General features: G+C 39.6%; 1 protein-coding gene and 1 non-coding gene across 10 annotated transcripts in view; one reads left to right on the top strand and one right to left on the bottom strand.

Annotated features, from left to right (window-relative positions):
- Window positions 1-12,154, bottom strand: part of Rnf111 (ring finger protein 111) — a 68,014-nt gene that overhangs the window by 32,652 nt on the left and 23,208 nt on the right. For all 9 annotated transcript variants that reach the window (XM_052187894.1, XM_052187896.1, XM_052187891.1 and 6 more), the window contains 2 exons: window positions 8,459-9,351; window positions 1,425-1,551 (listed from right to left, as the gene is read on the bottom strand). In XM_052187894.1, the coding sequence (XP_052043854.1) occupies window positions 1,425-1,551; window positions 8,459-9,332 (1,001 nt within the window). In that variant the 5' untranslated portion in view covers window positions 9,333-9,351. The remainder of the gene's footprint in view (window positions 1-1,424; window positions 1,552-8,458; window positions 9,352-12,154) is intronic.
- LOC127690339 (small nucleolar RNA SNORA20) lies at window positions 7,958-8,089 on the top strand. Its single transcript, XR_007979061.1, has one exon. It is a non-coding gene; the product is annotated as a small nucleolar RNA SNORA20 (small nucleolar RNA).

The raw sequence follows: 12,154 nt of genomic DNA, 5'->3' as shown, positions 1-12,154 counted from the left end.
ACAGAGGTCTTCAAGGCCACGATGGTAATGGCAGCTGTCAAATCCTAACACAACAGACAGACAAATATACTTTCTTACACCTGAAGGGCAGAGAACCAGCCCAACATGACAAAGGCGCATTTCAGGTACTAACAGGAACTGCCTAGGGAGCACGAGACCAGGTTCACTCTCAGGTGGAGAAAGTTCCTGTTTGATAAAAGCACCTCAAATTCCACAAGGAAAACAAACAAATCTTGCTTTCTAACATCTGAGAGCTAACATATAAAAGCCGAATTGGTGCTCTACCTTGTAAGCGGTAGCAGGCTAACTGTGACAGCCTATGACACACACAAATTTCCTGCTTTAGGAAATAAAACCAAAAACAATCAAGGAGTAGGGGCTGGAGAGATGGGTCAACAGTTAAAGAGGACTGACTGCTCTTACAGAGACTCTGTGTCATCCTAGTACCCACATGGAGTCTCTCTGTAACCCTGGATCCAGGGGACCAAATGACCTCCTCTGACCTCCAACAGCACAGCACATACATGATATCCATACAAACATGCAGGTAAAACCCATGCAAATAAATGATCACCGCCCCCCAAATTATTTATTCTTAAAAAAAAAAAAGAAAACTTTCATATCATTAGAAGCCATTCTCCAACAAAAAAAGTATCAAATAGAAAAGCATACAAAAATCCTCAAATGTACTTCTAAATGCAGTCCAACATGAAAATTAATATTCATCCTCAGACTAGTCTGGTGTATCAAATAAGCAATTCTTCACCACTAATATCAATATTATCAACTTAAACATTGGGTAAATAAAATATTAACTTTTTCATTTCAAACAAGGGGCCATGGTGTCAGAAGAAGTAATTCTACAAGAGTCATATGTTCAGATATCTCTCTAAACAAATGAGATCTTTCTACTCATTATTAGTTCAGAACTTAATTATCATGATTAAATGAAAAATAGTTATCTTAAAGGGCCTTAAACTTGGCTCCTATAACATAAAAGCACAATTTCACATGTAGCAATGAGAACAATGTTGGGGTACACAAATAACAAGAGCTGTTTTTATAAGTTTTCTTCATTTATAAACTCAGAATTATACCCAATATTTATATTTTACTCACAACCAAACTTCATAGTTTATTGATTCTATGTGCTACAAATTAAAAAGCCCATGTTAAAAAATATTAAGTAAAACTGTTGCTTACTTAGAGCAAATGGGGTGATGATAAAAATACTATATCCCCTAAGATTCTAGTTCCACTGGTCTGGGATAGAATGTTTGCAATAGTGAGTTTCACTGTCTCCCTGAAATGAATCTAATATTGCTTTGTATCAAGCTGAGGATCTGGAGGAAATTGGTACCATAAACATGGTAAAATATCTACATTTAAAAGTGCAAGTATACAACTAAGAACTAAAGTCTCACCGATAGCTTTCTCCAACTGTAACAATCTCCACTTCACTGTCAGTTGAGGTAACATTAATTTCTTCATTGGCAGTGACCTGGGGAGTGAAGGAAGCTTCTATCACCACAACATCTTCATCAATACTTCCTGGAAACAAAAAGCAAACCTGTTTAAAAGGCATGTGTATGCTAATCTTGACCTTGAGTATTAAACTAATTTCATATTAAATTAACATGAAAATGGGGAGTTATACAGCATCTTTGTTGTTGAAGAGCCAACACATGAGCCTAAACTGTCAAAATCAATCCAACTTCAGAAATGTTAAGAGGCAGGAGCAGACAAGGGAACAAAAACAGCTGGTGGAAGATGGTCCTCTGGGTAGGAATGAGTACCAAGTGCTGAGTGATGGGTAGGAATGAGTACCAAGTGCTGAGTGGGTACAAAAGGCATGAGCTTTGGAGCTGGAACCACATCCCAAGAATTCTCACTGGATCTTCCATAGATAAGCAAACTGAGAATAAAGCATATTTGAAAATATAAGCAAAAATATTAAGAAAATGGTAAAGATTCTATAAACAAAACGTGTTCTTCTGTAGGAATATATAGACAGACAGATACTAAAAATCCCTTCAGAGGAGCTGGAAAGATGACTCAGCAGATAAAAGTACTTTGTTACCAAGAGTGCTGTTCTGAGTTCTTCCCCTGGAACCCAAACAGTGGAAGGAGAAAACCAACTCCCAGAAACTATCCTTTGACCTTTACACGCACACCAAACCACTGACACACATACAATCAGTATATAAATTTATAAATTTAAAAAATTCAAAAAGTAAATCCAAATAAAAACAAAATTCAACATATAACTAAGATGTCTCCTCAAACCCATAAGGGAAAATGTTAATGGGTAATATGAGAATAGCTGGGTAGCTACATGAATTCAGAACCTATGCAAAATGTGGGAATAGGTAGATACTTGCTGCTCAATGGCCAGGCAGCCTAGCCAAATAATGAGCTGAAGGTTCAGTAAGAGAGCACCTCTTTTCAAATAAAACAAACAGGTTAAAAATGAGACACTCGCCAGGCGGCAGCGGCACAAGACTGTAATCCCAGCACTTAGGAGGCAGAGGCAGGTGGATTTCTAAATTCAAGGCCAGCCTACAGATTGAGTTCTGGGTCAGCCAGGGCTACACAGAGAAACCCTGTCTTGGGGGGCGGGGGTGGGGGGGGAACAACAACAAAAAACCCAAACAAACAAAACAAAAAATGAGACACCCAACTGCATGTATACCTGCACACAAATGTGCATCACACCAAGTAGATGTAACACACACACACACACACACACACACACACACAGAGAGAGAGAGAGATAGAGAGAGAGAGAGAGAGAGAGAGAGAGAGAGAGAGAGAGAGAGAGAGAGATATTTAAGAAGTCTCATATGCATATTTAACTGAAAACTCTAAGGTTTTAGTGGTATAAAACAGTAAGTTTAAAAACCAAATTAATGATGGGTTGGAGGGATGGCTCAGTGGTTAAGAGCTTATTGGCTGCTCTTGCAAAGGACCTGTACTCAAATTTCAGGACACACATGATGGCTCACAAGTCTGTAATTCTAGATCTAGGGGATCTAATCCCCTTCTCTGGTGACACTACATACACATGGTACACAGCATATATCTAAGCAAAATATACAATAAAATAATAAAGCAAATGAAATGAGGTAATTACCAAAAAATTTAAAATGAACAAAAATAAGTAAATCAATGGGTGGATCAGGTAGGGCTCACTGAACAATCACAGAAATAAAACACTAAAATGAGCATCTACTCTTGAACCTAAATTTATTAGATTTCTTAAATAACTGAATTCTGTTGGATATGGTGTTACCTGCCTTTAATTCCAGCATTCAGGAGGATCTGTATGTTTGAAAACAGCCTGGTCAACATAGTGAGTTCCAGAACAGTCAGAGACACAGAATGAGATCCTGACTGACTGACTGACTGACTGACTGACTGTCTGTCTGTCTGTCTGTCTGTCTGTCTCTGTGTGTGTGTGTGTGTGTGTGTGTGTGTGTGTGTGTGTTTGTTATTTTAAAGTTGGGATAACACAATGTCCAACAATATTGCTACTAATCCAACTGAAACTTCATTTTGTTTTTCTATTTATGAACAGAAATTCTTAATAAATTTAAAAGTCAAGTAATAAAACCATTAAAAAGGCTCAGATTTCTATCAGTCACAAGCTCACAATGCTGACACAGACTGTCATACCCAAGTATAAAACTATAGCAACACTGGTAGATAAAAGTAGTTAAGATGATCCAAGGCTATTCTGGCTGAAGGATGCTGGATTTAGTCATCAGATCTGGACTCAAGGTCAGGTTTTTTACCAGTGAGGCTTTTGTCAGTCACTGGGCATATATATGATGCTTTTAATGTCAGTGTTCATATATGTCTAGGGAGAAATAAAACTATTTCCAAAGAATGCAAGGAAGACAATTCTTTGAAAGAGCTAAGAGCAAAGATTTAAAAAAAAAATCCCCATCAATATTTCAGTTTCTTGTAAATTATAAGCTATTCTAAAATTATTCTTTAAATGCTATAATCTGAAAAACATGGAGAGGATTAAATGAGAAACAAAACTCTCAGAATTGCACTGTGGCTGGAGCTGGCACCTTCACAGCATCATCCACTATTGAGAGCAGAGGCTCTGTATTTAACTCCTTGGGCATTCTTTCACAGCAGCTGGTAACTTTACTGTATATATAAGCTATGACACTTTTAGATATGATTACATAGGTGTGCAAGTTTGTACAGCAAAAATTCAGAAAGAGCCGGGCGATGGTGGTGTAAGCCTGTAATCCCAGCATTTGGGAGGCAGAGGCAAGCAGATTTCTGAGTTCGAGGCCAGCCTGGTCTACAGAGTGAGTTCCAGGACAGCCAGGGCTACACAGAGAAATCCTGTCTGGAACCCCGTGCCCCCCAAAAAACAAAACAAACAAACAAATAAAAAAAAACAGAAAGAGCTACCTGAACAGCTAGGGAACACTCAAACCCAGAACTGCACAATTGTGCATGCTGATATAAAAAGACCTTTATTATTTACCTCTGCATATGCTTTCGTATTTTCTATTGGAGGGTTTCTTAACAATTAACAAATAAGCAGGGCGGTGGTGGCACACGCCTGTAATCCCAGCATTCTGGGAGGCAGAGGTAGGCGGATTTCTGAGTTCAAGGCCAGCCTGGTCTACAAAGTGAGTTCCAGGACAGCCAGGGCTATACAGAGAAACTGTGTCTGGGGGGAAAAAAAATTAACAGGTAATAATTAACAATTATTGCTTCTGGGCAATAAGAATGGAAACTCTGGCCAGGCAGGTACACACCTTTAATCCCAGCACTTGAGGAGGCAGAGCAAGTTCCAGGACAGCCAGGGCTACACAGAGAAAACCTTGTCTCAAAGAAGAAAAACAAACAAAAACAAACAAACAAAAAAAGGACTCTGTGAAAAGGAAATTTATTTATGCTTTTGTAGCGCTTTTATTATTCTGTACCTGTGGACATTAAAGTGTTATATGTCAGGTTCATTTTAATTTTTAGGATGTATGCTTCCCCAGATAAATGTCTGCTGCTCTGTATGCTTGCTTTCTTGCTTTTCTTTCTTTATGTGTACAAGTGCTCTATTTACATGTATGTGACTAATGCACAAGGAGGCCAGAAAGGGGCCTCTGGAACTAGAATTACATATAGTTGTGAGCCTCTATGTGGGTGTTGGGAATTGAACCCAGATCCTCAAAAGAGCAGCTAGTGCTCTTAATCATTGAGCCCTGTCTTTTATCCCTGATGTTAATTTCTGAAAGCAATGTAGTTGGGTAATTTAACACTGCCGAGACAAACAGTACATTTTTACGTGTACTGATACTTGCTGTGAGTATTATTAACTAGGATGAACAGGTGAGCTCACTTACATCCTTCTCACAGATATAGTAGCACCCATCTCATTTCCTAAGACAAGTTCCTCAACCAAATATCACACCAAACATACCACCTCCTGATTTTAAACAGACACTGGGCTCTGCTGCTCCTTCACCCAACATTAGTCTTCAGACAATTTGAGAAAAATATAAACAATTACATAAAACAACCCTAAGTGCCTCCCTCTTTTCTAAGACTTAAAGAACCACCATGAAACTCTCCAGCATTGTAAGAGCCCAGTGAACACTTTTCAAAACAACATTCAAGAAGACTAAAGTATGAAACCTGACTGAGTAAGAACTAAATTGCTGAGTAAAGAGTAACAGGAAGAAAGGAGAAGAGAGAGGGAAACAGCAGGTCTCAACAGTGGACTAGAAGCTTGAATCTTGGTAGGCTGGATATCTGACAAAAAGGGAAAGTTCTGTCACAGCACTTGAAATCCCTCCCTAGACCTCTGCAAAGCTCTCCTAGAGCTGGGAGACAGCTCAGGGACTAAAGTGCTATGTAAGCAGAAGCAAGTTAAAGCCCAGACACCATGTAAAACTGGAAGGGGAACAGCCTATAGGGTATAACCATACACAAAGAACTGAACTGCCTATAGACACCTGAACAAAGCTGGGAGAAGGAAAGGGGAAGAGCATACCAATTGGTTGTCCAGTACCAAATGGCCAGCCCTGAAAAGATACATACACGTAACATTATATAAGCTAAATAGGTTATATTTAGAAATATATCTGTGTGTGTGTGTGTGTGTGTGTGTGTGTATGCAAGAACAATTAATTTGAAGGAGTGGGGAAGAGACACAGTCTTCAAAAAATAAATCCTGGGGCTGGAGAGATGGCTTAGTAGTTAAGAGCACTGACTACTCTTCCAGAGGTCCTGAGTTCAAGTCCCAGCAACCACATGGTGGCTCACAACCATCTGTAATGGGATCCAATGCCCTCTTCCGGTATGTCTGACAAGAGCTATGGTGTACACATAAACATAAAATAAATAAATCTTTAAAATAAATAAATAAATCCTAGTGACAGGAGACAGAGGCAGAAGATCTTTCAAGGTTAATGACCTGCCAATCCAGTCTAATCCATGAGTTCCAGATACCCAGCAAGGATATCTCAAAAGCTAAAGATACAACAAAATTCCAGAGAAATAACACTCAAAGTTAAAAAGGTGTCCTCCACACACATGTTATCTTTCTGCTGCCACTCAAAAAACAAATTAAAAAAAAAAAAAACACCAAAAACTCTCTTGATACTCAAATTACCTAATTTCAAGAAATTACTCTTAGTTCAATTAATATGTCAGTTCAACAGCTTTTTAAATTATAACTTTACAAACAACTCATTATCAGGATTGTTTGCATATACGAATAGAACACCACACACAGGCTGTTATGTGCATAAATTATTCTACATAATGTAGGTGTTCTATTTCTGTGTTTCTTTGAAAGAAGGTAAAGCTATATAAGAAAACCCATGATACAGGGAGAAATGACCATACATTCCCTTAAACACACTAGGATTAAAGTGAGCCCTATCACTTTAGGTACATGTTTACTCAAAACATGTCAAGGGCCAGGCGGTGGTGGTGTACGCCTGTAATCCTAGCACTCTGGGAGGCAGAGGCAGGCAGATTTCTGAGTTCGAGGCCAGCCTGGTCTACAGAGTGAGTTCCAGGACAGCCAGAGCTACACAGAGAAACCCTGTCTCAAAAAAACCAAATCCAAAAAACTAAAAAAAAAAAAAAAAACCAAAACAACCTGGGTTCAAGTCCTAATATGCAAAAAATAAATAGCAAAACCACTGAACACTTCAACTTATTTTTGTTTTGTTCTTTGAGTCAGGCTCTCATTGTGTAGTCTAGGCTGCTCTGGAACTCAGAGAGATTCACCTACCTCAGCCTCCCAAGCACTGGGATTACAGATGTGCATTCCAAAGAAACACTAATTTATTGACTTGAGCTAATTTTTTTAGCAATAAAAAGGATGATGAATTTATTGTGGTGACACATTACATGCTTGTAATCCCAGCACTAAGAAGCTAAACATAAAGATCAAGAGTTCAAGGCCAGCCACAACAAGAAGACTGTCTCAAAAAAAAAAAAAAAATAAGTAAAAGAAAACATTTAAGCTGACTTTACTGTGATTATAAATGCTCTTAATAGGATTAAACATGGGGAAAAATAGAGAGTTATCTGTAAAAATAACCACTAAAGTGAAAGCGTACTAAAAGAAAAAAATTGTTCAGAAATGAAGTCATTTAAAAGTTAATCTAGTTATGTCCCAGACAGTGTGGCACACTCTGGAGGTAGAAGCAAATGGCTCACTGAGTTCAAGGCCAGCCTGGTCTACATAGTGAGTTCCAGGACAGCCAGAGCTGCATTGTGAGATTCTGTCTCATAATCATCCTCACTGTCCTAATTGTTGCCATCATTATTGTTATTTAGTTATAACAGTTACTTACAAAACCAATTTACACACACAAACAAAATCAATTCTGTCACTAGAAATTCTTTCAGTATCTGGAGGAAGAGTCACAGCTTGACAAAACTAATTATACTACTTACGAATAAAAGCTAAGGGTTTCCTATTAATTTGTTGCTCTAGTCTGTCAGTGATAGGAGCGGTTATACACATGGGATAAAACAATATTGGGTCACTGTACATGGAGATAAAATGTTTTGTCCCAGCCGGGCAGTGGTGGCGCATGCTTATAATCCCAGTACTCTTGGAGGCAGGCGGATTTCTGAGTTTGAGGCCAGCCTGGTCTACAGAGTGAGTTCCAGGACAGCCAGGGCTATACAGAGAAACCCTGTCTCGGAAAAAAAAAAAAAAACCAAATCCAAAAAAACAAAATAAAAATGTTTTGTCCCTTCTACATGGTTTTTGGTGCCTTATGTCTAAATGTCTTATGAGTTGGATTTAATCAAGGGTATTTGCAGTTAATGTTTTCACTAATTTAAAATGATAATAGCTTCAAAAAAAAAAAAAAAGAAGAAGTGCTAAGGGAACTTGAAAAGTGGGTGTGAGCTCAGCAGCGGGTGAGCACAGTGGTACTGTATGACTGCACTCCAGCCTTCTCACCTGAGGGAGCAGCGGGGTTGCTGGGGTTCTCACTGGCAGAAGCACAGAGGTCCTCTTCTCCATCAGTGGAGGAGCTGGAAGAGGAATCGCTGCTGAGGTCGTTCTCACTGGAGCTACTGGAGCTGGAGAGAAGAGCGTACTTCCTTTGAGCTAGCGCCTCTCGCTTCTTCCTCTGCACTAGCATCCTCTCCTTCTGCTTCTGTGTTCTCTGCGAGGAGCTGCTCTTCACCAGCCTCTTTCTGCACGGGACTCTCCTTAGTGCACTGCCATGAAAACAAGGTCTTTTCATTAACAAACTTGGCACAGGCTCTGCCTCAGTCCGAGGCCACTTGTGGGACCTTGCACTGTGACTTCTGCTTTTAGCACTCAGAACAGGCTGGGAATGTCTCACCGAGACTTCCTTATCCTCATCTGAAGTCACAGTATCAGAGTCCCCAAAATGGAGACTAGATGAGGGAGAAGACAGACACTCACTGAAGGAAGAGTCATTATCCTCATCACTCGGTGTCTCTAGGTGTTGCCTCAACCCTAGGATTTCCTGATTTTCTTTAACACAATTCTGTATATATGAGGGGCCAGCCTGCTGGCTTTTGCGTTTTTTCCTCACAACACCACTTTTTTCTTGTTCTTGCTGGTTGCCATTCATGTCCTTCTCTTGTTTTTGAGAATCATCACACAGATGAGAGAATTCATTCCCCACTTTGCTATTAATCATCTCCACTTCTGCAGGGAAGCTCTTGGTGGCCCCTAGGGGCTGTTGGTGCAGAAGGACCGCTTTCAGGCTCTCCTGTGTAGTGGGTGCATCAGGAGTCCCACTCTTCATAGCCACTTTTAGGGTGTAGAGCTCGTTAAATTCAGGAGTCCATTGAGACATGGGAAACTTTAGGGAAGGCCTAGGAGACACAAGCCAGGCATTTAAAGACCTCAGTACATCTGTGCTACACAACCAATTAGAGCTTTCAGCAGTCATAATGCAACTATTCTTCTACTTGAGGACATAGTATGACTAAGCAGAGTTAGCCACTTGACTGTTCTCACGAACTCTTCTAGTATCTCTGCTTCTATCCATCCTCACAGACACAGCTAACTAGTACACAAATCTTAACAACTTCTAGTAACCAAATGGGCCTTGCAGTATTCCTGCTGACTTTCACAATATCAAACACTTCCTTTTAGCATATTTGGTCAAAATAAAACACTTCCTTTAAAGATTCCTTCATTAAACTAGAGAAGAGAATTAAATTTCAAGACTGCCATCTACCCCAACAGTCCCACCTCTGGGTACAGTCAAAGGAAATCAGTCTGCTAAAGCCACACCAGCATCCTCATAGTATCAATGGCAACAGACAAATAACAGATGAAAAAAATTTAGTAGATACACAATGGAATGCCATTCACCCATAAAAAAAAAGAATGAAATTCTCTCATCTATAACAACCTGGAAGGAATTATAAATCATTACCCTGGGTAAAATAAAGCAGTTGGAAAGGTACGTTCCACATGCCCTAATTCACATGTGGGATCAACTAAACTTAATCTCACAGAAGCTGAGAGCAGAATGAAGGTTATCAGAGGCTGGAGAATGAGCTGGAGAGAGTGGAGTAGGTTGGAGAAGTACTAGTTACAGCTTGATATGAATAACAAGTTCTGGTGATAGTATGCAATGAAGTGATTCCAGATGAACTTCATTGTGTTTCAAACGGCTACTTTGTGTTTCAAACGGCTAGAGAAGATTTTGAAAATTATATCCTAGAGAAGGATGTCTATGGAAGCAGGTTAACCTGCCTGAAACATCACACTACTTACACACTTATCAAAACATTACATGGTACTGAAAAATATCTATAATGTCTAAGTTATTATGTATCGTTTAAATTAAATTTTGGGAGGCTATACTCTACCTGAGGATCTATAGGCAGTCACTGGATGCTAGGGGAGGGAGGCATTCTCTTCTCTGGTGTAGCTAATGCTCCTACAAATAATCCCTTATTCATGTTCCTGTTAGCAACCCTAATGAAGCTCTAGTTCACCACCAACAACAACAACAAAGATGTGAAAGCAAAAGAGGATCTACTATCTGGAAAGAAGAATCAGTGACAGTGGGAGAGCCAGGAGCAAGGGGAAACAGGTGAATGTGATTGAAATATATTACAAACAAGCACAAAAAAGTCGGAGCAAAAGCCATCTTATATGTAATTCATATGGCTAGTAAAAACTTAGAAATGTAATGTAATTTAAGTTCTAAGAAAAGAATACAATAATCAGAAACCAAGTGTAATCACACTTTGGAGGCTAAAACAAAAGTGCTGCAATGAGTGCAAAACCAGTCACAAGGAGACTCTTAAGAGATCCCAACACAGCTCTACCCACACCATTAAAAAAAAAAAAAGAATTCCAAAAACTAGTTTGCCACCATGTTTTGTGGAATACTGCCTTCAGGATGTAATACAGTCAGCTGGGCGGTGGTGGCACCTGATTATGACCTCATCTTATTTGTGGAAGATATATTTGAGGAGGTGCTGGGCAGTGGTGGCACACGCCTTTAATAAGAGCGCTTGGGAGGCAGAGGCAGGATTTTGAGTTCGAGGCCAGCCTGATCTACAAAGTGAGTTCCAGGACAGCCAGGGCAACACAGAGAAATTCTGTCTCGAAGAAAAACCAACAACAACAACAACAACAAAAGGATGTAATACAGTCACTGCCCTCTTCAACTGTCAGCAAATCTGAGTGCCAAGAGACAAGATTGGGCTATCAACTTTCCCTCATCAAAGGAAGGGGCTCATGAGGCCTACCTCTTCCCAAGAATTTACAGATACTGCTGAGGCACAGGAAGTAAGTCACCCCACCCCCAAAATTTGCAGGCTATTAACAGCTGCTGGGGATAGAGGTAAGCTTATAAGGCTATATCCTTCCCCAAGAGCTGACAGTAAATAGATGCTGCTGGCAGACAGACTGCTCGTGCAGTGTAGTACTTCCTCCTAAGACACTCCAGCCAAATGCACTGGTTTACCAAGCCACAGCTGAATTGGTTGTTTCTATCATTGGTGCCCAATTGGGGTGAAGAGATATTTGTTTACTTATATTCAGAAAAGTTCATGTCTTCCCCTTGATAAAGCATGTTAAAACTGTTTAATAAATACTTCCTGTACATTTAGATGGCTTTTACATTAAATAATTAATAGGAATATAGTTTCTTTCTCCTATGACTCATTCCATTCTTTTTCTAACAAGAACCTAATTCTAAGAGAAGCTTGACACACCTTAGTTTCAGTACTGAAAGCCCAGAGTAAGAACCAGGTTGCTAAAGATCACTGTTAAATCAGTATCAGAGCAGAAAATAAAATCAAACTTCCCACAACTGATCTAAATGTGCTTAATCATCTCACTTCTAAAACTGAGCTGCTGACCAAAAGAGCCTAATTTACAGCAATACTAATGTAATCTTTTAAATTTTATTATTATTGTATGCATGATGCATGTGGCACTTGTCCCTTGATGTATGTGATGGCCACAAGACAACTTTGTAGAGTTGGTTCTCTTCAGAAAGCCAATTCAGACACCAGGCCTGAATATTAAGCGCCTTTACCTACTGAGCCACCTCGCTGACTCACAGTGTAATTCTACATAAAAGAAGGATGATAATGTAAAATTGTGAACATCACTAGAAAGGTAGCTAGCCTGACAAGTGAAGCATTG

This window comes from Apodemus sylvaticus, chromosome 7 (assembly GCF_947179515.1).
Source record: "Apodemus sylvaticus chromosome 7, mApoSyl1.1, whole genome shotgun sequence".
Lineage (NCBI taxonomy): Eukaryota > Metazoa > Chordata > Mammalia > Rodentia > Muridae > Apodemus > Apodemus sylvaticus.
This window is presented reverse-complemented; position numbering and strand designations above follow the sequence as displayed.